This window comes from Xiphias gladius, unplaced genomic scaffold (assembly GCF_016859285.1).
Source record: "Xiphias gladius isolate SHS-SW01 ecotype Sanya breed wild unplaced genomic scaffold, ASM1685928v1 HiC_scaffold_136, whole genome shotgun sequence".
NCBI classification, from domain to species: domain Eukaryota; kingdom Metazoa; phylum Chordata; class Actinopteri; order Istiophoriformes; family Xiphiidae; genus Xiphias; species Xiphias gladius.
In genome coordinates this window covers 1-23,403 of record NW_024401678.1, presented here as the reverse complement: position 1 = coordinate 23,403, position 23,403 = coordinate 1, and the positions used below count along the sequence as shown (strand labels likewise).

Genomic DNA, 23,403 nt, shown 5'->3' with positions numbered 1-23,403 from the left:
TCATCCAGTGTGTTTACATGCACTTAAATTACTGAGTTACCGTCAGATAACATAAACGGGGTTTCTGTAATCAGGGTAAAAGATAAGAGAAACCTGGTTAGCGTAGCCACATTTCTTCTGCTGGAGAAACTTCATTTTTTTGACAAACACATAACTTAATCTTTTTATTATTATGTTTCAGGCAGGGAAAGTATTACAGCTTGTGACAGCAGAGTTGGTGGGATTAAGGAAAGATCATTACCTGTCGAAATGCATCCTCAAATTCAAAATAATTCAATTCAAACTGAGAGTGATGCTAAGTAGCCTCTAGAAGTCATTTAATCATTTGTCAAATGTCCAGGGAACAAAAAAGAAAACGTGCATGTTAAAAGATGCTTAAGCAGCGTCTTGTATCACTAATACATTGAAATAAGTACATAATGGTTCCTAAATAAGGTTGGGGGTAGAACAGAAATCTCATCACTAACCAGTAGCGTGAAGCTGTGGATTTTACAGTAATCAGGTTACTAGAGCGCACGTAAACACATCAGATTTTCTGCGTCACCTGATTTCTCCCAATAATCTGGCTTCTCCACGGTACTGACTGAATTTTGTTCTTACAATAGAGATTCAAAAATTGTCAAGTACTGAAATTAGTGATGAGGGACGTGAAGCTTTACGAAGCAGTGAAACACTCTGAAACAACTGAGCTTAAGATTGTTGATTTGAAGCGTTTAATTCAGTCAATTGGTGACGTCTGCAGGTCAAACTTTGGTGCTGTATTTATGGAAGCATTAACTGCAAAAGCTCATGATGAAACTGGGAGTCAGAATATAAGTGAGGACACTACTGTCATCCTTGATGTTTTGTTAAATGTGTATTATATGATAAAAAACAGACCACTTTTAAACAGTATAAGGTTCTACTTTACTTATTGTGGAAGACATGGCATACTTAAAACCAGTACTACAATTTGCTGATTCATTGGTGGTGGTCACGTGACGCTTGGCATGTTGAGGTGAGGCTTTGACACATGTGTTGAGTAGTCTGCTTTGAGCGTAACATCACTGACTGAAGTTGGCACTTGATATTTTGTTAGGCTATTCATCTTGTTTACTTCTTTTGTTGACCAGATATTTAAATCAAGATTTTGTTCATTTCATACTGTCACTTCTGTAACCTCTGTGACTCTTGTCTGTTGTTTCAAGACAACAACTAACTAAGTGCTAGTGAAAAATTGTTTATTTCTAGCAGAGTATCAAAAAAGAAATAATTTTGTTATCAGTAAAGAAAGTAAGGTTTTGTATCGACACCAGTATAAAAAGATTAAAACCAGCAGCTCTATTATATTTGCTAAACCTAACCTCCCTCGTTATATTTCGTTTCCATAATTTTAGATTGGTTAAGAGAGAAATATTAGTTATGATTCTGTGTCTTGAACAGTCTTTGATCTTCCTCTCTTTCAGGCCTGATGGACGGGAAACACTGCACGCTGCCTCACCTGACGGGGAAAACATTTGTTTATAACGCAGCAGAGGAACGTCTGGAGCTCTGTGTAGATACTGCCGGTCACTTCCCTGTTGGCCCTGATGTGGAGGAGCTGGTGAAGGAGGCACTGGTGCAGCTGCGCTCAGAGGCGGCCACCAGGGGCAGCAGAGAGGGGAGTCCGTCACACGGCGTGCTGCGGCTGGGCAGCGGCGGCGTCGTCCGTAAGAAGGAGCAGCTGCAGAGCGTCACCGCCTTCCAGGGTAAAGGTCACTCTTTGGGCAGTGCTGGGGGCTCCCCCCCTCCAGAACACCGGCCTATAACGCGCCAGCACAGCAGCGGCGTGGACCTGAGCGCCAGTGTGTCCAGAGGCCCCCCAGACCTGTCGGACATCCCCGAGGACACCACCAGGGAGCTGGTCCGCATGGCGCCGGGCTTCGTCACCATGAAGGACAGTCGTGGTCTGGACCCCAGTCTGATGGAGCAGCAGAGGAGGAAGCTGCAGGAGATGGTCTCCTCCATCCAGGCCTCCATGGAGCGCCACCTGAGAGAGCAGCAGAGCGGAGCAAGCCAGGAGCAGACAGGCGGGACTAAGTCAGGCACGGGCCAACCAACATCTACCGCCAGCCATGAACGTCCAGCTGCAGCAGGTGCCTCTTTGGCTGGCAGACCAGATGGGAAGGCAGAGGAACCGGAGGAGATGGAGAGCCAGGACGCCGAGCAGAGCAACACCACCGAACCCATGGATCACTCCTGATCACTCCTGATCACTCCTGAGCCCCAGCACCGCCCTGCCCCCACCCTGCCTGGCCAGCATCTGTGGGTCATAACGCCTCAGGTCGGATCCTAAAGCTTTGGTCTTCATCGTGTTTTGTTGTGTTTACTGCATGACTAAAGAGCGGGCCAACCGTCCTCACCTCTCTGCAGACTCGGGGTGGGACTTTCATCGATAAGGCGATATATTGTAACACGCTGTCTGCGATACATCATTAATACTCTCACACCAATATCATAGTTCTGTTGCAGCACTGAAGCTGTTGCTGTGTGTGTTTAAACTCTATGCACTTTGGTACACACTCTCTCATCTCAGCTGTCTACACGACTACATGAAAATATAATGCAGTAAATAATAAATACAGCATATGATTCCCACATTGAAAGAAATGATTTTGCCTTTTAGGATAAGTTTTTCTCTTTAGTTGATGATGTATCATAAACGACTGTCTTACAATATATTGCAGAGTCGCCTGTATGGTGACAGGATTGTATCTTTAGCCCTGTCATTCCCACCTGCAGACATCTAATCCTCTCGCTATAAACGCGCAGCGATATCCAAGGAGGAAAACCTGCTCTGACTCGTGTGAGACGCATTCCTGTAGATAGAAAAATCCTCTGAGTCTTAATCTGCCACCAGGAGGAGAGCTGCTGGTCGCCGGCAGCGCGATGTCCTGCGAACATGCTTCCGTCGAAGTGCACGCTCAGAAAAGTGCACCAGCCTCTGTACGCATCAACGCCTTCATCACCGAAATCTGCTTTTCCACCGTCCGTCTTTCTGAGGACTGCGGGGAGAACTCTGGATCTGTGTTTGCTTGACTGTCTGATTCCTTGACACAAAACTTTGTTTTTCCCCCAATGCCCACCATTTATATTCGACATTTAATGTTGTTGTTTTTCAAAACACAGTGTCATTGATGTGAAGCACCTGAATCCAGCTTAAGACCGACCTGCACCACCTGCAGGCGAATAACAGCTGTTGCAGTTTTGATGCTTGTGCCACCTACAGGTAAAGAGCGTTACTGTTTTTTTTCCTTTTTTTTTCTACTTGTGTTTTTTGTGTGTGCTTAAGCTTTTATTTTTTACATTTTAAAGCTTTAAAATGTCTGTTTTGTTAACTGCCTAATACAGAGTAATGTCATGTCCTCACTATCAACAGATTGTTGCAAAAATATCAGTATCAGTGAATAGAAAAGTCAGTACTAAAATGCCAAAGAATTTGAAGTCATTTAGAAACATTCTTTTACACTGTACAATGTCCTTCAAAGTACATCTAGTGGTCACAACCCCCTTATAACCAAATTTAAATTATTCTTATTACAAAAAATATCTGTTAATGACGTGTTTTTATGTTTTAAAAAAGGAATATTGGCCAATATATAATTATCAGATTTTGGTTATTAGCCTTAAAAAGACAGTATTGGTCAGGGGCTAGTTGGTATACAGACGCCAAACAAAAATCATTTAATGTCGGTTGATTTAGTTCTGCCTTTTATTCTGAATATTTGAACTTTAAACTTTGGTCTTATTAAAATCCGTAATGTTTATCAGTAGAACAGTTTAGTATGGACAGTAGAATCTTTCTACAGATGATTAATACTATTAAGACGCATTAGTCTGATGGTCAAGTGGCTGAAAAATCTTCATTTGAAGCCCAGTTTGTGCAGATGTAGAGGGAAATAAATGATATTCACATTTATAAAATCATGAAGAAACAGACGCTTTGTGTTTTACAGCCATAAGCTGAACTGTGTTTAAATTAGGGTATTTAATATCGTCTGGAGGCCAATGTGACACGCTGATGTTCCATTGTTTGTATAAAAACCACACACACTAAGAAAACTTAACCAGTTTTTTTTTTTTTTTTTTTTTTAACTGCTGTTGTAACCCTCATTACCTGCTTGTGGCACAATTTCAAAATTGTAGCACCCATGAAAAAAGTCCTTCCCTAGAACCAATTCAGCCTCTGCTCCACCTGCTTGTCTTTCTTCTGCCTCTTACAAAAAACAGAAACACTGTAAAATAGCTCATCATCTTATCCAAATAAAAAAACAATTATCTTGACCATGGAGGAAGTAGTTGTCGAATGCCAACAAAATAACCAGTGTTTTGTCTTTTTTAAGTTAATTCTATAATTTTGAGAGAAACCCCAGTGAAAGCAGATTGAGCAGACTTGACTTTGGGTCTGTAAAGGCGTTGCAGGTGGGTGGTGCAGGTATGTCGAAACCCTCTTAAAGTGAATTTGTGAGCAAGTTTTAAACCAGTTGTGTGAGGTGCTCCACATCTAAAATCAAACCAAAAAAAAAAAAATTAGTAAACTAATCAGTCATTACAATCCACTCCTGTTTCACAAAATAACAAAATATCAAAGTGCTGAGAATATCTTTAGTGAAAGACAACCCATCATTTATTCTACTATTTGTGCACAAATGATTTCCACTTTCACCTTACATGTAAGTTGTTGAAAAGCAGTTAAAAGTAGCCAGTTGAAAGAAAAGGAGAATGACAATGAAGTGTGGTTGCTCTTGAAAATACCTGTTAAATCTTCAGGAGTTACTTTCTTTTTCTTTGCTCTTAACATGTGGTCACATTACCCCTCGGTTCGACAAAACTGCCCCGCGCTCAGCCCAGAACTAGGATGTGATGAAACGGTAATGATGTGGGGAGTATGTTGATATTGACCAGAGCGATTACCATCTGTAAGTCAGAGTTATGTACTAAACGTGTACGTGTGCAGCAGTGTTTTTGCTGGCCGACCAAGTCCAGGCAAAGTCCATCATGCAGGCTTGAATAGAAGTGAATGGGAGATGGAGCAAATGTTCACAGGACTGAGGCGTAATGTGACCGTTCGCTGGCTCAGTAGTTGGTTTAAGTTTAAAACCTCCCATTTAAATAGAAGAATACGGCCAAAGATAAACCAGGCCAAAGTTCTCAGTCCAGTTCAAAAGCAGCTTGTGGATCTGATATTTGGTAGAGAAAACTTTGTGTTTCTGTCCTATGCAAACATCTTAACTGAACTTCCAAAAATCTATACATTCAGTTGGCAGTTCACTAGGTTCACCGGCTAAAACTGACCCAGTCTAATCCAACAGTCCTGTGATAAAACCCTCCTTCATGAAGGTTCTGATGTTCAGTTTGTGTTGGAACTGTTTCAGAGACGTGTTAATTACCGTGTGACAATTGTGGAGGCTGGAGTTGGTGCAGCTGTTGAACCGTATTGCATTTTACAGAGAGGTGTGTCTGTTATTTAGCCTACACTACTTGATAGAGATAGGATGGACAAAATAATGGAAACACCTGTTAGTATAAGGCAATACAGCTCAGCAGCTTCGGAGACTGCAGCCTCCAAAATGATCATAGAGTTGAAGCAGTGCCTCTGAAACAGGTACAACCTTCATGAAGGAGGATTTATCATAGGACTGATGATTAGACGGCATTAGTTTTAGCTGGTGGACCTGATAAACAGGTAACTGAGTGTATAGACATGTGAGAGTTGTACCTTCCTGTTGGTTTAGACTCACCACTGGGGGGGGGGGGGGGGGGCTACTACCAAGGGTAGCCTGTAGGCCTACATCACATTGAGATTATCTGTTAAATTTCCACAGGAAACATCTCCTGGTCTGGTTGCTTTAAAAAGAAAAAAAAGATTATTATTATTTTTGTTTAATTTCACGTCATTCTCTCTGCTCTTCTCTTTAGTTCTGCAGCCAAACGTGCACCACTGTGGGACGAAAAAGCAACCAGACGCTAACAATGAGCATCATGAGCATCTGATCACAGTTTGCAAGGTTCTAATGTTCTCCTCGAGATACATCTGTCCTGGCATATTTCTAGAGCTGGACCCCTCAGTTTTGGCCTCTTCATATAACCATTTCTCATTCAGATTTTGGATTATTTACATCTATACTCATTATACGTGAGTCACAAAAATAAGCTGTTTTTGTCAGAATTACATGTGAGTAACCAAAGATAACACAGCAGGTTGTTGAACAAAATTTATGTGCTTTTTTTTTTTTTAAGAAATATCCTCAAAGACTTTTCAGTCCTACAGTTACAAACAACACCGTATAGCCAAAAGTATGCGGACAGCCTTGTCCTCATACTCGAGTACTTTTGATTGGATTTATTTATGGATCTGCCAAAACAGACAAATCCAAGAAATAACATGATAAAGTGAGAACAATTATTTCCAACAAGGTGTAAAAAAACAAAAAAAAAAAAACAAAACTTTTAATTTTTACCTTTGTTCTGTTTCTCCTGGTTTGGGCATGTTAGTTCCAGTGAAGTGAAATCTTAGTGCTGCAGCACACAAAGATATTTTAGACAATCGTCAGTTTGAGTTTGTTCCTTTCCTGTTTCAACTTGGCAATGCCCCCATGACCCACATCCAACACCTTTGGATGAACTGAAAAACCGACTGTAAACCAGGCCTGATCGCCAGCATCAGTGCTGGACCTCACCGATGCTCTGGTGTCTGAACGGGAGGTTCAACATCTGGGGGAGAGACTGAAACCGGAGGAGCGGAGGCCGTTAGAGCAGCAGGTAAATGAATGTGGTGTCGCTGTCACATTAGCCTGTCTCATATGGCTGAAATGTTCGGGCTTTTCACATACCTCCGGCCATGTAGTGTACATTTCCTCAGGTGTTCAGAGATGTATAAAGTTTATCTATTCCACATGTCCTGAAAAAAGCTGCTTTTTGAGCGGTTTCACTCTTTGTTTTGGTCCATATTCTTTGAGGGAAAATGTTTTGCAACAGCAGCATGAAAGAGTCTTTGTCTTCATTAATACACTTCGGTTTTGTTCAACAACTTGCTGCTTATATCCTGAGTTTTTTGTCTATTTTAATTTTGATTTCTACCTGCCAAGGACTTGTCCACCACTCTCTGCAAAATGAACAGTTGAAGTTTTTTCTTCAATTCAGCAGCAAAAGAAATGACTAGAAAATCGTGCAAGTTGGTTGAAACAGCAGCTTATATCCATGATTCATCAAAGCCAAAGTCCCACATTTTAAAATGAGGATCAAATAAGAGGCCAGACAGTTTTATACCGTTTCAGTGTTTGCAAGGAATCGACGTTGGATGACTCCGTGGGAGTCCGTGATTCCTCGAGTGCCTTGTGAAGCTGTGATTCGATGCTCATAAAGACCTCTGCGTTTTTTTACAGCATGGTTTGCGGCTTTTCTCACCACAGTGATCCCGTTCGGTGTTTGGCGTCCAGAGGCCTGATCACTAAAACTCCTTCAAAGGAATAGTCTGAACTTTTTGGAAAGACGCTTCCTCTCTTGCTCACTGAGAGTCAGATGTGCAGATTGAGCTCATGAATTAACACCGATATCTTGTGGAAGAGTTAAATGACACGCTGTGATTTTACAGGGGGGTTGTACCCGACTGTAGACTTCATGCTAAGCTAAGCAGTTCTGTGCTCTACAGACGTGTATCAATCTCAACATCTAACTCTCAGGAAGAAAGTGAATAAGCGTTATTTCCCAAAATGTCAAGCTTTTCCTTTAAAAAGACAAGACCGCAAGTCAGTTACCACCAAAATGTTTTCCCACATCTCCATGTTGCTCTTGAAATGATGTGGTACTGATGTAGGAACTGATCGTCAGGCCTTAAAATCAGTTTGTTTTACACTGAGGTTCTTTCTGTTTTACTTTTAACTGTGTCAGTTTTGCCTCAAACTCCATTTATTTAAGCTTAAATCCTCATATTTGACCTTAAAAATCTGAGTTTCACCTTTTTGTGTTCTGGTTTCAGCAAAAATTTCAATCTCAGTCTCAACATGTGAATCACAATCCTTCTGTCTTTCAGCTCTCTGAGGTTTATTTTGCTGTTGAGGTGAACAAATGTAAGACTTAGCACTTTGTTTGAGAAAAAGAGGGAATGTTAGTGTAGCAGATTCACATTAGCTGAACTTGAATCATCTTCAGTCAGTCAGTCAGTCAGAGAGGAAACCAGTCGGTCGGACGAATCAAAAGGAAGAAAAGTTTGCTCAGATGACACTGCTGTAACAGACTTGAAGTTTTTCTTTGTGACTGCTGTACTAATGAAATGAGTTGTAATCCAGTTGTATAATAGTATATATTGTAGAATATTTGGACCTGTACAGAAACACAGATTGTCCAATTCCTTCAGCTCTTTTTTTTTTTTTTTTGTTAACTTCTCTCTGGTTTGCTAATAAAATATTGACGATACACGGCTTCAACATCGCTGTTTGCATGTGTGATGAATTTTCAACCCCGACAATAAAATCACTTCCTTCACTGGTTTTTGTATTTTGTCGTCACTGACAGATTTTTCTGTTTGTCTGTTATCAAAGGAAAAATAATGCTTGCTAATGTTTGTGACAAGAACCTTTTATCACTGTTACCACAGTGTTTGTGAGTGTATGAGTGTGTTTTTCCAAATTTCCAGGCAGACGATGGTTTTAGTTTATTTCAGCAAAAATCAACTTGTAGAGAATATTGAAACTACATGTCATAGTATAGTATGGCTGGAAATAATGTTAAATAGTTTATCGAATTTCAGAAAAATCCTATCATGACCGCGTTATCGCATCGTGTTACAGTTCTATCAATATCTGGGCCTTGTTCTTCATACTTGGAGTTCTCCAGATTAGATGGTTGAGATGACTCGGGTCTGGATTTTTTGGTTCTTTGAAACTGGTTTACAATTTATCAGGCGCTGTTGTCACCTTATTGACAGTTAGCTGGATCAGGACCATGAGATTCAAGGTGAATCTCATTCCTTAAGCCATTTTCAGATACAATTAGTTTTCTCAGAGATATAATGAAAGGTTGTTGATATGATTATGATTTTACATAAGAATATTAGGTTACTGAGAAACCATTACGATCTGTTGATGTATTTATCACAGTTCCATTTCCAACACTTACCCAGGATGAAATATAAAACAAAAAAACATTGAATGTTGAGAGACTGTGAGCTCCTTTAAAGAATCAAATAGCTGGATGAGAATTCACAGGATTACTTTAGCCTGATAACAGCATGTTTGCCTGAAATAGTTGAGCCACATTCGAAGAACAGGGCCCTGTTCTTCGAATTATTACCTCTGCCAAGGAGGTCATGTTTTCACCTGTGTCTGTTTGTTGGTTTGTTTGCCAGCAGGATTAGACAAAAAGCACTGAACCGATTTGCACCGAACTTGGTGGAGCGATGGGGCATGGGCCAGGCAAGAACACCTTCGGTTATGGGGAAGATCCAGTTCATCTAATATGAATTTGAATTTTTTTATCTGAAGTCTGGTGCATGTTGTTTAATATTAGCCTTGGAGGAGGTCTGCGCTTGACACAGGAAGAATTTGTCAGCCGTCTGCAGGTTTCGTGGGCCCATCATCATCGAAACACCATGGAAGGAGGTTCTCTAACTGATGACCCCTACCTCTGCTCAAGCCATCAAGGAACTGCCGGTTATCATAAGGGATTGTAAAATCAAGGCCTTTAAGCTCACATGCAAAGTGAAATGAGCTAAATTTAAGTAAGTGAACATATAAAGGCTGCAGCTATATCTGATTCAAACTGATTGGACGTCTTTCAAAAAAGACGTTATATTGTCCAAAAATGCAGCTTATAAGTCATTTCACACCTGTTTCTACCAGATGCTACTGTACAGTAAACCTCTTTTCTTTCTTTTAGTTTTTTCCTTATACAAAAATTGACGACACCACTGGGTATAATGACAAAAGAGGGAAAAAAACAACAGTAATGGTGACATGAAATATATACATCAAGTAAACATAAAACAATAAAATTCAGCAGGAGAAATCAGTTCATGAAATTCTAGTAAAAGTAGGGAAAAAGACAACTGGAAGCACATTTGTAGTCAATCTTCTACGATTGATGAATTTTAAACACGAAGATAATTAAGTATGTTCAGGTTAAAGTGTGATATGATACGGTTTGGTAGTTGGATCGGAGGAAGTGCCTCATATTGAACAAGCAGAAGTGAAATGTAACTGAGTACATTTACTCAAGTACTCTGCCTAAGTACAACAGTGATTGTCCTCAGATGGTCGAGAGTGCATCTACATTACACACAGATATGAAATATTGAACATTTTGGGTTATATATACTTCTATTTTACTACATTCAATAGCCAAATATACTTTTAAGTCCAGTTGACCATTACAGTTACTTGGCTAAATAAGATTTTACACATAAAAACTTAAAATGAGCTTATCAAACATGATGCAATGGGAAACTATCCATCAGTAGTTGAATTAGGTGAAAAAATGAAAGTGCTCCACCTCGACCAGCTGCTTCAAAATTGCTTTTTATTTTTTATTTTTAAATTATTATTATTTTTATTTAAATTGAAGGTGGAACAAAAAAAGCTAACTCACTTCCACCGCCGGAACTTGAGGGTGCGACACCCGGCGGAAGTAAACAATGCGAGCGCTAGCAGCGTTAGCTCTGCGGACGTCGGAGGACGAGGGTGTCGTCGTATCGCAGAGAAACATTTCGGTGGTAATGAAGCAACAATGTCTTCGGTTCAGTATCTGAGAGAGTTTGTCAACGAGCGACTCACTGCTGCTGCCGAAGAAATATTCGGAGTCTTTGAGAAAACGATCGTCGAGTACGAGGAAGAGATCGATCGTCAGCGCAGGCTGCTGGATATCGTCTGGAGACCCGAGATAAAGCTACACAGGATAGGTCTGTAGAACCGGGACGGGCTCGGTCCACACTGGCACAGGAACGGGACTCGTTTGAGTTTGAGTTTTAACTTGAGAATGAAATGTTCCTGAAGTGATTTACAATCCTCATCATCCTTAATCATTTTACTGGAGCATGTTTTGTGATTTCCATCAGTTTTTCTATCATCATCATGATGGAACCTATTTCCAACCTACTTCCTGTGTCCCTCTGTCCCTCCAGAGCTCCCACGGCAACATGTCCGTAGGGAGGAGGAGGTTCTCGCTGACCTGCAGCTCTGTAACCAGGAGAGGGACTCCAGTCTGGACCCAGAGGACCCAGAGGACCCAGAGCCTCCGCAGATTAAAGAGGAACAGGAGGAACTCTGCACCAGTCAGGAGGGAGAGCAGCTTGTACTGAAGCAGGAGACCGATGCCTTTACGTTGACTCCTACTGGTGAGGAAAGTGACCACAGAGAACCAGAACCAAACGGGGACCAGCAGCTCCTCTCTCACAACTCTCCTGTAGCTGAGAGCCAGGATCAGAAAGGAAGCAAGCATGTGGACCCAGGATCCACTACAAATGCAGAGCCACAGCAGAAGAAGAGACGTCACAATAACAAAGGTCACGGCAACAATGTGTCCCACTCTCCCAAGACAAAGAGTCACTGTAACACTCAGACAGGTAAAAAGTCTTTCAAATGTGACACTTGTGGAAAAACTTTTAAGTATGAGTCCAAATTGAACGTACATCTGAGAAACCATACAGATGAGAAACCATATTCATGTAAAATATGTGGGAGAGGTTTCAGATACAACAGTATACTGAAACTTCACATGAGAACTCACACAGGTGAGAAACCATACACCTGCAAGACCTGTGGGAAAAGATTCCGTACAATGTCATTATTGAAAACTCACATGAGAAGACACACAGATGAGAAGCCATATTTGTGCAAAACATGTGGCAAAGGTTTCAAATGTAGTACTGCCCTGAAACTCCACATGAGAACTCACACAGGTGAGAAGCCATATTGTTGTAACACCTGTGGGGAAAAATTCAGTCGGACATCAACGCTGAAAAATCATGTGAAAATCCACACAGGTGAGAAGCCATATTCTTGTAACACCTGTGGGGAAAAATTCAGTCGGACATCAACACTGAACGATCATTTAAGAATCCACACAGGTGAGAAGCCGTATCCTTGCAAAATGTGTGGAAAAAGTTTTGGACGTAGTTATGGCTTGTTGATCCACATGAGAACCCACTCATATGAGACCAAAATGAGACTAAAGACCAAATAGGAGTTTAAAAATAAACTCCTGATGCAAAATCACTGGGAAGAAAACCACAAACCTGAAGAGACACCTCAAGACGCTCCGCACAGGAACTGAGGTAACCTGCTGTTAAGATGTGAAATGGTGTTACGTTACTTTTTAAACTGTATTAAGCCAAATACTAAAGGCAGTGGTGTAATGTTATGTACTAGCACCTCACAACACCGGGACAATGCGGCACTGACAGGAGTTTAGTCTCACTGAGAGGTCAGCAGCCCAGCCAGCTAAGTTGGCCAAGCTTTTGCTCAAGACAAGTTGGTTTGTTTGGGAGTGTTAAACTTGCTATCCATGTTGAAGCAGGCACAAATCGATCGCCATGCACATCCGATAGTCCGGTCTTGTTGATTCGGAATGGGTCCGTGTCACCTAAATGTGGTCTATCTGGGACACGTACCGGATGCACAGCGCTTACAGTGGAAGATCGGTTTTTGGGTTTGAATAAAGTCTGCTGTCGTGTGCAAAAAGGTTCCAAACACTGTCTTTACGTATTTATTTAGATGATAGTGTACAAACTAGCAGTAGTATAACACAGTCTGGTACAACACCACCACCAAGGGCTACGAAATGACGGAATAATTACTGCATTCTTAATCATACAACCTGTCACGCCGTGGCTTAATTTCACTCTAATTTTTTATAAATGTGACTAAACCTAACATGGACCAATTGAACACTACAGATTACGCAGTTGAAAAACCACCTGAGAATCAGTTTACACGGGAGAAACCATCCAGATGAAACTTGTGTGGAGGAGAGTTCACCAACTGAATGAAATACACTTTTGTAACAGATACATCTCTGTAACTGAATGTATACATTTCTCTTAAGAGAAGAGGTCACAGTATCTTAGTTTCATGTAGTTCATTGTCAACAACACCATCAAGTTCTGTTGAACTAGCCTCATTTTTCCTTCATGTGACTGTGTTACTCATATTTCTGTTTGCAGCTGTGTTTCTTTGGAACAACTGTAATCTCCCAAATCTTGGAAAAAAAAACAATCGTGTTTCTCAGTTCCCACAAATTTAGACGATTTGCCTCTAAAATGGATTTCTTTTATATATTCTTATACTGTACCTCAGGTATATGAGTGGACTGTGAACTCTCTGATGCTGAAGCTGAGAAACCTTCTCGTGCTCTCGGGTCACTTATGTCGTCATCCTGCCAACTAGAGTCTCTTCTTTTTTGTCCTGTCATTTTACATTCTTATGTATTTTATGATTGAATCAACTTGATATCATTTTTATTTTTTTGTGCTTTAGAAGTGACGCACAAACACAAGTTGTAGAAGATGTAATACATGGTTTTGTAAGAAGGTATAAAAAAATCTGACTTGTCAAAGAATTTTGATAATATTTCTTTCAATGGGGGTTATTCAGAGCGATGTTCCTAGTTTGATGGACTGACTGATTAGGACACAGGTACTTGACCCTTTTGAGTGTCAAAATATGTTCTTCCGTTCTTTGCTTGCCATTTTTTATTGTCAAAATCTTGGGGATTCACACTCCAATTGATTAGAAATTGTTCCATGTCTCTGTAGTCCTACTACACTTTTGAAGTCACAAGTTAGTTTCAGGAGTCAGTGTGTTTTCTTTCAAACCTTATTTGGTCTCTCACCAGGGGAAGCACCTTCTTTCATTGCCAATCACGGACGCTCCGCTACCACCAAGTCTTTTTAAGGGCAAACCAATCATTGAGTTGCAGATTAATAACTGCCCATGGCCCCACACCAGACATCCTCGCGTTCTTCCCCGTCAAGGTCACTTGAATTCCTCAGCTGGCCTGATCCTGGATTTTTGACCTGCACTAAGTGTGCAAGGGGTTGGAAGCCTGGTTGGCTATCGACTGGCTCCGAGTGCAAGATAACAGAAGGGAGGAGACGGATTAACAGTTGCAATCAGAAATATTCAATCCCCTCACCTCAAAAGTCATTATAGTGATGTGGATGAAAGATAATGACAATAAACGACAAAAAATATTTATTGATACATATGAGATATTTTGACAACAGAAGTTGACTTAACTTTGAAGTTCAAATGAAAAATGTAACTCTTAACACATGTGCATGTGCAGTATTATTCAACCCCCAGCATCAGTACTTTGTGGCTCATCCTTTGGCTTTTATAACTTCTGACAAACGTTTTCGGTAAGTGCTGACAAGCTTCTTACACTCCTCGATCGGAATCTTTGCCCATTCTTCACATGCACAAGCGTCTAGCTCAGTGATGTTTGATGGCTTCCATCCTACTTCTGCCTTCTTAAAATCTCACCAAAGATTTTCAATCCGATTTAAATCTGGTGACTGAGAAGGCCGCTCCAGGACGTTCCAGGATCTTTTTGTCAGCCAATCTTTGGTTGACTTGGAGGTGTGCTTGGGATAATTGTCTTGCTGGAAAGTCCAATGATCACCAAGGTTTAACTTGTCAACAGAAGGTTTCACGTTCCTCTTTTTAAATGGCCTGGTATTTCTGGGAATCCACGTTGCCAGGTACACGATCAAGATTGCCAGTTCCTGCCGCAGAAAAACAGCCCCACGTCATCAATGACCCATCTACATGCTTGACCGTGGGGATGGTATTCTTCTGGTCATAAGCCTGGCCTTTCGCACGCCAGACATACCGCTGATCCATATGTCCAAACAGGTCGGGTTTGGTTTCATCAGTTCATAGAACTGTCTACCAAAACTCTGTAGTCTTATCCCAATTCCTCCTTGCGTACTCTAGTCGATTTTTGATGTTGGAGTGTGTCTTGGAGTCCGGCCATGAAGTCCTTGTTTGTTCAGTGCGTGTCTTATAGTTGCCACTGAAGCACTTGTACCAGCCTTCATCCGGTCATCCTCTAGGTGTCTTGCAGTCACAGGGGGGTTTGTCTTAGTTGTTCTGACTAAGTTGCTAAGGGCCCTTGGTGAAATGTTGGGCTTTCTTCCATGGCCAGGCAGGTTTTCAGCTGTTCCATAAGTTTTAAACTTCCTAATAATGCTCCCAGTGGTGTCTCTTGGAATGTTACATTTTTTGGAAATCTTCTTATACCCAAGGCCCTTCAGGTGTGATGAAATAATCCCCTCTCTCAGCTTTTGTGGAAGCTCCTTTGTCTTTTCCAGGATTGCAACTCACCATCTCTATCATCATGGGTGGGGTTTATATATATGCATCACAGCTGAAGCCAATGAAGGATCCTTATAAAGTTCCCAAAGGTTTCATTATGTTTCAACTCTACTTTAGGCCATAAAAACTGTCAGACAGCTTTGAAATCAACAATATTATATAGGGGTTGAATAATGTGACATGGCTATCTTAACAAAATATACTGTTACACACAAATCATGCATCATGCATTTTACTGTGTTGATTTTATGTATAACTCAACTCATGAAGAAGTCATCCGGAGCAGAATCTTGCTCTATGAGAAAACGTTAATTGATAAATCCTTAAAATCTTTGGGGGGTAATATGATGGTAAAATTCTGCCTTCTCGTCAGGTCCTCGCTAAACAGCTCGTCAATCGCCTGCTGGTGGTAAAAGTTATTGGGTTACCATCTCCACCCCAACCACCGCTTTACCCTCACCTCAGCGGGTAATTCCCTGAAGGTGAAATAGAGCACTTCAAGGCCTCCATGTACCAGCCCAGTCCGTCAAAAACCTGAATGTAGTTACCTAGCTAACGGCTTACTAGGTGGCGCTTATCAGGAAAAGGACCCCCTTTTCCATCAAGGTTCCCAAACTCCATCTGTTTGGGAGGAAATATTTATCATACTGGACCTCATTCTCTGGGTGTCTAGAGATGTGGTAAGGCTGTGGCCACGTCGCGGGGTTTGGCCGAGGCAGGGGAGACATCTCTGTGGCTTAATCTCTCCAGCCTGCCAGACCAGGATAAGCGGGTCATAAAGGACTCCCCATTCAGGGGCAAAAGGGCTTATTTGGGGAGGCTTTAACTGCAATGCAGCAGACTAGCAACATGAGGAAGAAATTTGAGGCCTTGGACCTGTGCCTTTCCTGCAAGATGATACCTTGCCAGCTACGGCTAAATGCTCGGTTTTTGTGGCTATGACGAGCTTTATGGGCCCCAAAACACCCATCATTCTCATCATTATTAACTTTATTTATTATTAGCAATATTATTATTATTATTAATTATAGTTGGTGCTGCTATCATTGCTGCTGTTATTATAAATAACATTAGTATGTACAGCTGTTCCTCCTCTCCCTCTTCTCCTCTTTCTCCTCTTTCTCCTCTCTCCTCCATTTCTCTAATCTCAACCCAACTGGTGGAGGCAGATGGCCGCCCACCCTGAGTCCGGTTCCGTCAGAGGTTTCTTCCTGTTAAAAGAGCGTTTTTCCTCGCCACTGTCACCAAGTGCCTGCTCATGGTGGGAATTGTTGGATTTCTTTCAATATTGTTAAGGTCTTGACCTGACTCTGTAAAAAGCCTTGAGATAATGTGTGTTATGATTTGGCACTATACGAAAAAAATTAAATTGAACTGAATAGATTTCAGTTACTTGAGCAGCTGCAACCCACCAGCAAGGTCCCCAAGGCCAGATGCATTGGGGGAAAGTCTTTCGCCCACGCCGAGACTAGCACCAACTTTACTTACCTGTGTTAAGCTCAAAATTATTGTTTGCAAAATAGCTCGAAAAGAAGACAGTTTAATTCGCTGATACAGAGAAAATAATATAATTTCTCTGTGAAATGAAGCGATACGTACAATAACTGAAAGCGGAACAAAACACTTCCACCGCCGGAACTTGAGGGTGCGACACCCGGCGGAAGTAAACAATGCGAGCGCTAGCAGCGTTAGCTCTGCGGACGTCGGAGGACGAGGGTGTCGTCGTATCGCAGAGAAACATTTCGGTGGTAATGAAGCAACAATGTCTTCGGTTCAGTATCTGAGAGAGTTTGTCAACGAGCGACTCACTGCTGCTGCCGAAGAAATATTCGGAGTCTTTGAGAAAACGATCGTCGAGTACGAGGAAGAGATCGATCGTCAGCGCAGGCTGCTGGATATCGTCTGGAGACCCGAGATAAAGCTACACAGGATAGGTCTGTAGAACCGGGACGGGCTCGGTCCACACTGGCACAGGAACGGGACTCGTTTGAGTTTGAGTTTTAACTTGAGAATGAAATGTTCCTGAAGTAATTTACAATCCTCATCATCCTTAATCATTTTACTGGAGCATGTTTTGTGATTTCCATCAGTTTTTCTATCATCATCATGATGGAACCTATTTCCAACCTACTTCCTGTGTCCCTCTGTCCCTCCAGAGCTCCCACGGCAACATGTCCGTAAGGAGGAGGAGGTTCTCGCTGACCGGCAGCTCTGTAACCAGGAGAGGGACTCCAGTCTGGACCCAGAGGACCCAGAGCCTCCGCAGATTAAAGAGGAACAGGAGGAACTCTGCACCAGTCAGGAGGGAGAGCAGCTTGTACTGAAGCAGGAGACCGATGCCTTTATGTTGACTCCTACTGGTGAGGAAAGTGACCACAGAGAACCAGAACCAAACGGGGACCAGCAGCTCCTCTCTCACAACTCTCCTGTAGCTGAGAGCCAGGATCAGAAAGGAAGCAAGCATGTGGACCCAGGATCCACTACAAATGCAGAGCCACAGCAGAAGAAGAGACGTCACAATAACAAAGGTCACAGCAACAATGTGTTCAACTCTCCCAAGACAAAGAGTCACTGTAACACTCAGACAGGTAAAAAGTCTTTCAAATGTGACACTTGTGGGAAAGATTTTCAGTACAAGTCCCAACTGAATATACATCTGAGGACCCACACAGGTGAGAAACCATATTCTTGTGAAACATGTAGGAAAAGATTTAGTAACAAGTCACCATTGAAAAGGCACATGAGAATCCACACAGGTGAGAAGCCGTATTCTTGCAACATCTGTGGGAAAGGGTTCGCAGGTAGTGATGGCTTGTTGGTCCACATGAGAACCCACACGGGTGAGAAACCGTACACCTGCAACACCTGTGGCAAGAGATTTAGTGACACACCAATGTTGAAAAAGCACATGAGAATCCACACAGGTGAGAAACCATATTCCTGTAAAATGTGTGGAAAATGTTTTGGACGTAGTTATTGCTTGTTGATCCACATAAGAACCCACACAGGTGAGAAGCCGTATTCCTGCAACACCTGTGGGAAACGATTCCATCAAGTGTCAGGCTTGAAAAGACACGTAAGACTTCATACAGATTAAAAGTCATATACCTACAGACCACGTGGGAGAGTTTTCAGACTCAGTGGTGAACTGACAGTCCACATGAGAAGAGCTCACACTGGTGAGAAGCCACATCACTGCAACACCTGAGGGAAAAGATACTGGGATGTGTCTCAGATGGGAAGGTGAGTGATGGGACTGTTGACTGTTGTGGATTGTTCACGTGCTGTCGTCATCCTGCCAATCAGAGTCTCTTCTTTTTTGTCCTTTTATTTTATATTCTTATGTATTTTATGATTGAATCAACTTGATATCATTTTTATTTTTGTGCTTTAGAAATGACGCACAAACACAACTTGTAGAAGATGTAATACATGGTTTTGTAAGAGGTGCTATATAAAAAAAACTCTGGCTTTTGTCAAAAAATTTTGATAATATTTGTATAATGGAAAAGTAACACTTGTCGTCCTTGTCGTTGTCCATGGGCAACGAAATGCCGATCTTCTGATCTCGTGTATGAATTCTACCAATAAAGCTTTGAAAGGTGACAATGTAAAAATACCAGATTCCCTCTGACGTCTAAAGCTACGAGGAAGCTCTGTTCATCAAGGCTGCAGGTAAGTCTGACTGACATCCAGAGTGAAAGTAGTCACAGGGAAGAAGAGTTCTTTTCAGAGTTCAGCTACAACAGTCAACAGGTGGTTTAATGCTGCAGCTCACCTGCCGCAGGTGAAGCTAAAGTGTGATATGATACGGTTTGGTAGTTGGATCGGTGGAAGCGCCTCAATAAGAACAAGCAGAGGTGAAATGTAACTGAGTACATTTACTCAAGTACTCTGCCTAAGTACAACAGTGATTGTCCTCAGATGGTCGAGACTGCATCTACATTACACACAGATATGAAATATTGAACATTTCAATGAAACAATTCAATCAGTATTTGAGTATAGAGTATATATACTTATACTTGAGTACATTTTACAGGCAAATATAATTTGCATTCCACTACATTTACTTGACAGCTATAGATGCTTTGCTGAATAACATTTTTTTATTGTTTTAATAAAACATCTCCAGCTCAACCAGCTGCTGAAAAAAGGCTATTTACGCATCATGGCCTCGGTAACACAGACAGCAACTTACTAAAGGATCTTCGACCCATGTTCCTCTGTTAAATACATTATTGTTTACGAAACAGCTCGAAAAGAGTCAGTTAAAAGTGGTAGTTCCGAGAAAAGGATCAAATTTCCCTGTGAAATGAAGCGATACGGACAATAACTGAAAGCGGAACAAAACACTTCCACCGCCGGAACTTGAGGGTGCGACACCCGGCGGAAGTAAACAATGCGAGCGCTAGCAGCGTTAGCTCTGCGGACGTCGGAGGACGAGGGTGTCGTCGTATCGCAGAGAAACATTTCGGTGGTAATGAAGCAACAATGTCTTCGGTTCAGTATCTGAGAGAGTTTGTCAACGAGCGACTCACTGCTGCTGCCGAAGAAATATTCGGAGTCTTTGAGAAAACGATCGTCGAGTACGAGGAAGAGATCGATCGTCAGCGCAGGCTGCTGGATATCGTCTGGAGACCCGAGATAAAGCTACACAGGATAGGTCTGTAGAACCGGGACGGGCTCGGTCCACACTGGCACAGGGGCTCGTTTACTCAGAGATCCGGTTTTGTACCATCACTTTATTCACCGGGATTAAAAAGCGTCTGATCGTGTGTCGCTCTTGTTTTAGTGTCGTGTGTTGATTCTGAGTGGTTTATTGTCACTGTTGGTTTTTGGTGGCAGCTGCCGTTCTACCAGCTTGTGTCCCTCGTGTCCCACCGTCACATACCAGCTTCCTAGTGGTTCATGTCGGTCCTGTACTGGCGTATGAAGCCGCTGACTGCTGGTGTGTCGCTGCTGTGTCTACATGAAAACGGTCACCGTCACTACACCGGCAGATATGACGCCGTCCACCGGCAGGTAGGTTGTCATGTAGTGGGAGGAGGCCCAGATGAAAACAGAAACGGGTCCAAGTGTCTCAGACAAAATATGAGGAAGCTACCGGACAACGAAAAGCGGCAACACCCGATCGGCCCGCGTCACATGATTTCAAGCTAAAAACAGGGAATGTTCATGCAGTGGGTGGATTCTGAGACGAACACGAAACTGGTCTGAAATATCTATAAAACACCATGAGAAAGGTCCGAGGACAGAATCCGACGAGCCCGACGTTCAGCATCGGTGAAGCTTTGTTCTGTAACGGACAGTGACATGGGAGTGAGGAGCTGTTTACGAGTTGCACACACCATCATCATCATCATCATCATCATCATCAGCAGCAGTGGCCTGTATTAACAAGAACCAGTATGTGACAGTGGAACATGAGGGACCCACCGTTTCCAAGAGCCACAAGCTGGTAGAACGGCAGCTGCCACCAAAAACCAACAGTGACAATAAACCACTCAGAATCAACACACGACACTAAAACAAGAGCGACACACGATCAGACGCTTTTTAATCCCAGTGTTGATGCTACTTCCTGTGTCCCTCTGTCCCTCCAGAGCTCCCACGGCAACATGTCCGTAAGGAGGAGGAGGTTCTCGCTGACCGGCAGCTCTGTGACCAGGAGAGGGACTCCAGTCTGGACCCAGAGGACCCAGAGGACCCAGAGCCTCCGCAGATTAAAGAGGAACAGGAGGAACTCTGCACCAGTCAGGAGGGAGAGCAGCTTGTACTGAAGCAGGAGACCGATGCCTTTATGTTGACTCCTACTGGTGAGGAAAGTGGCCACAGAGAACCAGAACCAAACGGGGACCGGCAGCTCCTCTCTCACAACTCTCCTGTAGCTGAGAGCCAGGATCAGAAAGGAAGCAAGCATGTGGACCCAGGATCCACTACAAATGCAGAGCCACAGCAGAAGAAGAGACGTCACAATAACAAAGGTCACGGCAACAATGTGTTCAACTCTCCCAAGACAAAGAGTCACTGTAACACTCAGACAGGTCCAAAGTCTTTAAAATGTGACACTTGTGGCAAAACGTTTAAGTATAAGTCCCAACTGAACGTACATCTGAGAACCCACACAGGTGAGAAACCATATGTTTGCAACACCTGTGGGAAAAGATTCAGTCAGACATCAACATTGAATGATCATTTAAGAATCCACACAGGTGAGAAGCCATATTCTTGCGAAACGTGTGGGAAAGGTTTCAGAACTAGTACAGGCTTGTTGCTCCACATGAGAACCCACACAGGTGAGAGACCCTATGTGTGCAACACCTGTGGGAAAGGTTTCAGATGTAGTAGTGACTTGTTAGTCCACATGAGAACCCACACAGGTGAGAAGCCATATTCATGTAAAATATGTGGGAGAGCTTTCAGACGTAACAGTGTCTTGAAACTTCACATGAGTATCCACACAGAAGAGAAGCCGTACCTTTGCAAGACCTGTGGGAAAAGGTTCTGTAGAGTCTCATTATTAAAGTGGCACATGAGAATCCACACAGGTGTGAAGCCATATTCATGCGAAATATGTGGAACGAATTTTTTATGTAGTAGTGTCTTGAAAGTCCACATGAGAACTCACACAGGTGAGAAGCCGTACTCCTGCAACACCTGTGGGAAGAAATTCAGTCAGAGATCATCATTAAATGTGCATTTAAAAATCCACACAGGTGAGAAACCGTACCCTTGCAACACCTGTGGGAAAAGTTTCGGTCGGATACCAGACTTGAAAAAGCACATAAGAATTCATACAGATTAAAAGTCGTAAACTTACCAGTGTTTCGTATACATCGATTTATTGGTGGCTTCCGGCCACAATATCAACACTGACTGCCACATATTGATCTTCTACTTCTTTACTATTTCAAATGGGTAAAATCTTATTTCATCTCATACCTCCGAGCAGCAAATTGATCCGCTCAGCCCCTCCTTGCCCTGCTCTCACTCACCCTCTTTCTCTCTCTCTGAGTGGAAGGAGTGAGTTTCCGGAGCGGTTTTGAGTGTTTTTAGGTCCTTATCTGTAAACGGTGTAAATACTGTGTATTTTAGGTTTGACACCAACACAGTTATTACTGTGTTGGTGTTAGCGTTCATTTTACAGCTATTTGTAGATTTATTCTTAGTCTTATCCCTGATATAGAGAGTCCATGTTAGTTTTAGTCATATTTAGTCAACTCCCCCCTTTTTGTTTTAATTTTTTTTTTTTTTTTTTTTCAGTTTTTCAGTTTTTAGTTCATTAAAACTCTGGACAGTCAAAAGTCTTAGTCAAAGAAAATATAAAAACTTAAGTCTAGTTTTAGTCAAGACCAAGAATGAGAATTTTAGTCAAACTTCATAAAACTGCTTTCAAATAAGATTTCATCAAACTGATTTTAACAATTATGTCTGGAAAGATGCAACAACATTCGCACATCCAGTGCAGTCTGACTCTTGCAAAGTTAGTCAAACAGTCTTACCAGAAAAAAGAAAACCCTTCACAATCAAAAAGAACCTTGTACAAGAGCCCTGCAATAAATCCTCCCCCTATAATGTTAAGTCTTGTCAGTTCTGTGCCAGAAAGGTGTTGATTTAATTCATTAATTTCGTAGTGCAATGATAGTGTTTTACAGTAGGTGTTAATAGGTTGTTCACTACTGTTTAAATAAATTTGTGTAGAAAATATTCGGAACCTCTTTGCACACAAAGCAGACATTCAAGCCCAAACCAGTCTTCTACATTATGTGCTGTGCCTTTTAATAACCAGTAGATGTCGCAAACAGACCTCATTTAGGTGTCACGGACCTATTCAAAACCAAAAAGACATGAAATGTGTATGGCAATTAAGGTGTGTGTGCTTCAACGTGGATGACATGTTCATTACACCAAAACAGACAAGTCTGAAGCAACAGGTTGGCCAACGTAGCTGACTGGGCTACTGACTTTCAGTGGGACTAAATGCAGCTGTTGTTGAGATGCTAATACATGTTACACCACAGCCTTTAGTAGTTGGCTTAATACAGCTTCACAAGTAAAGTAGCGTTATTTA

At 42.1% G+C, this 23,403-nt stretch overlaps 2 protein-coding genes across 3 annotated transcripts; both read left to right on the top strand.

Annotated features, from left to right (window-relative positions):
- Nucleotides 1-1,403: 1,403 nt before the first annotated feature.
- On the top strand, nucleotides 1,404-8,420 carry LOC120787281 (deubiquitinating protein VCPIP1-like). Its single transcript, XM_040122938.1, has 2 exons — nucleotides 1,404-3,247; nucleotides 5,938-8,420. The coding sequence occupies exon 1, from the start codon at nucleotides 1,451-1,453 to the stop codon at nucleotides 2,219-2,221; it is 771 nt and encodes a 256-aa protein (XP_039978872.1). The 5' UTR covers nucleotides 1,404-1,450; the 3' UTR covers nucleotides 2,222-3,247; nucleotides 5,938-8,420.
- A 2,192-nt stretch (nucleotides 8,421-10,612) lies between these two features.
- On the top strand, nucleotides 10,613-22,151 carry LOC120787280 (zinc finger protein 35-like). 2 transcript variants are annotated; one of them, XM_040122936.1, is made up of 6 exons: nucleotides 10,613-10,912; nucleotides 11,135-11,575; nucleotides 17,117-17,263; nucleotides 17,486-17,917; nucleotides 19,849-19,995; nucleotides 20,936-22,151. In XM_040122936.1, exons 1-6 carry the CDS (start codon nucleotides 10,741-10,743, stop codon nucleotides 22,135-22,137), a joined length of 2,541 nt encoding a protein of 846 aa, XP_039978870.1. In that variant the 5' UTR covers nucleotides 10,613-10,740; the 3' UTR covers nucleotides 22,138-22,151. The 2 variants fall into 2 exon arrangements, with proteins under 2 accessions (XP_039978870.1, XP_039978871.1); XM_040122937.1 differs by lacking the exon at nucleotides 19,849-19,995.
- Nucleotides 22,152-23,403: the final 1,252 nt, after the last annotated feature.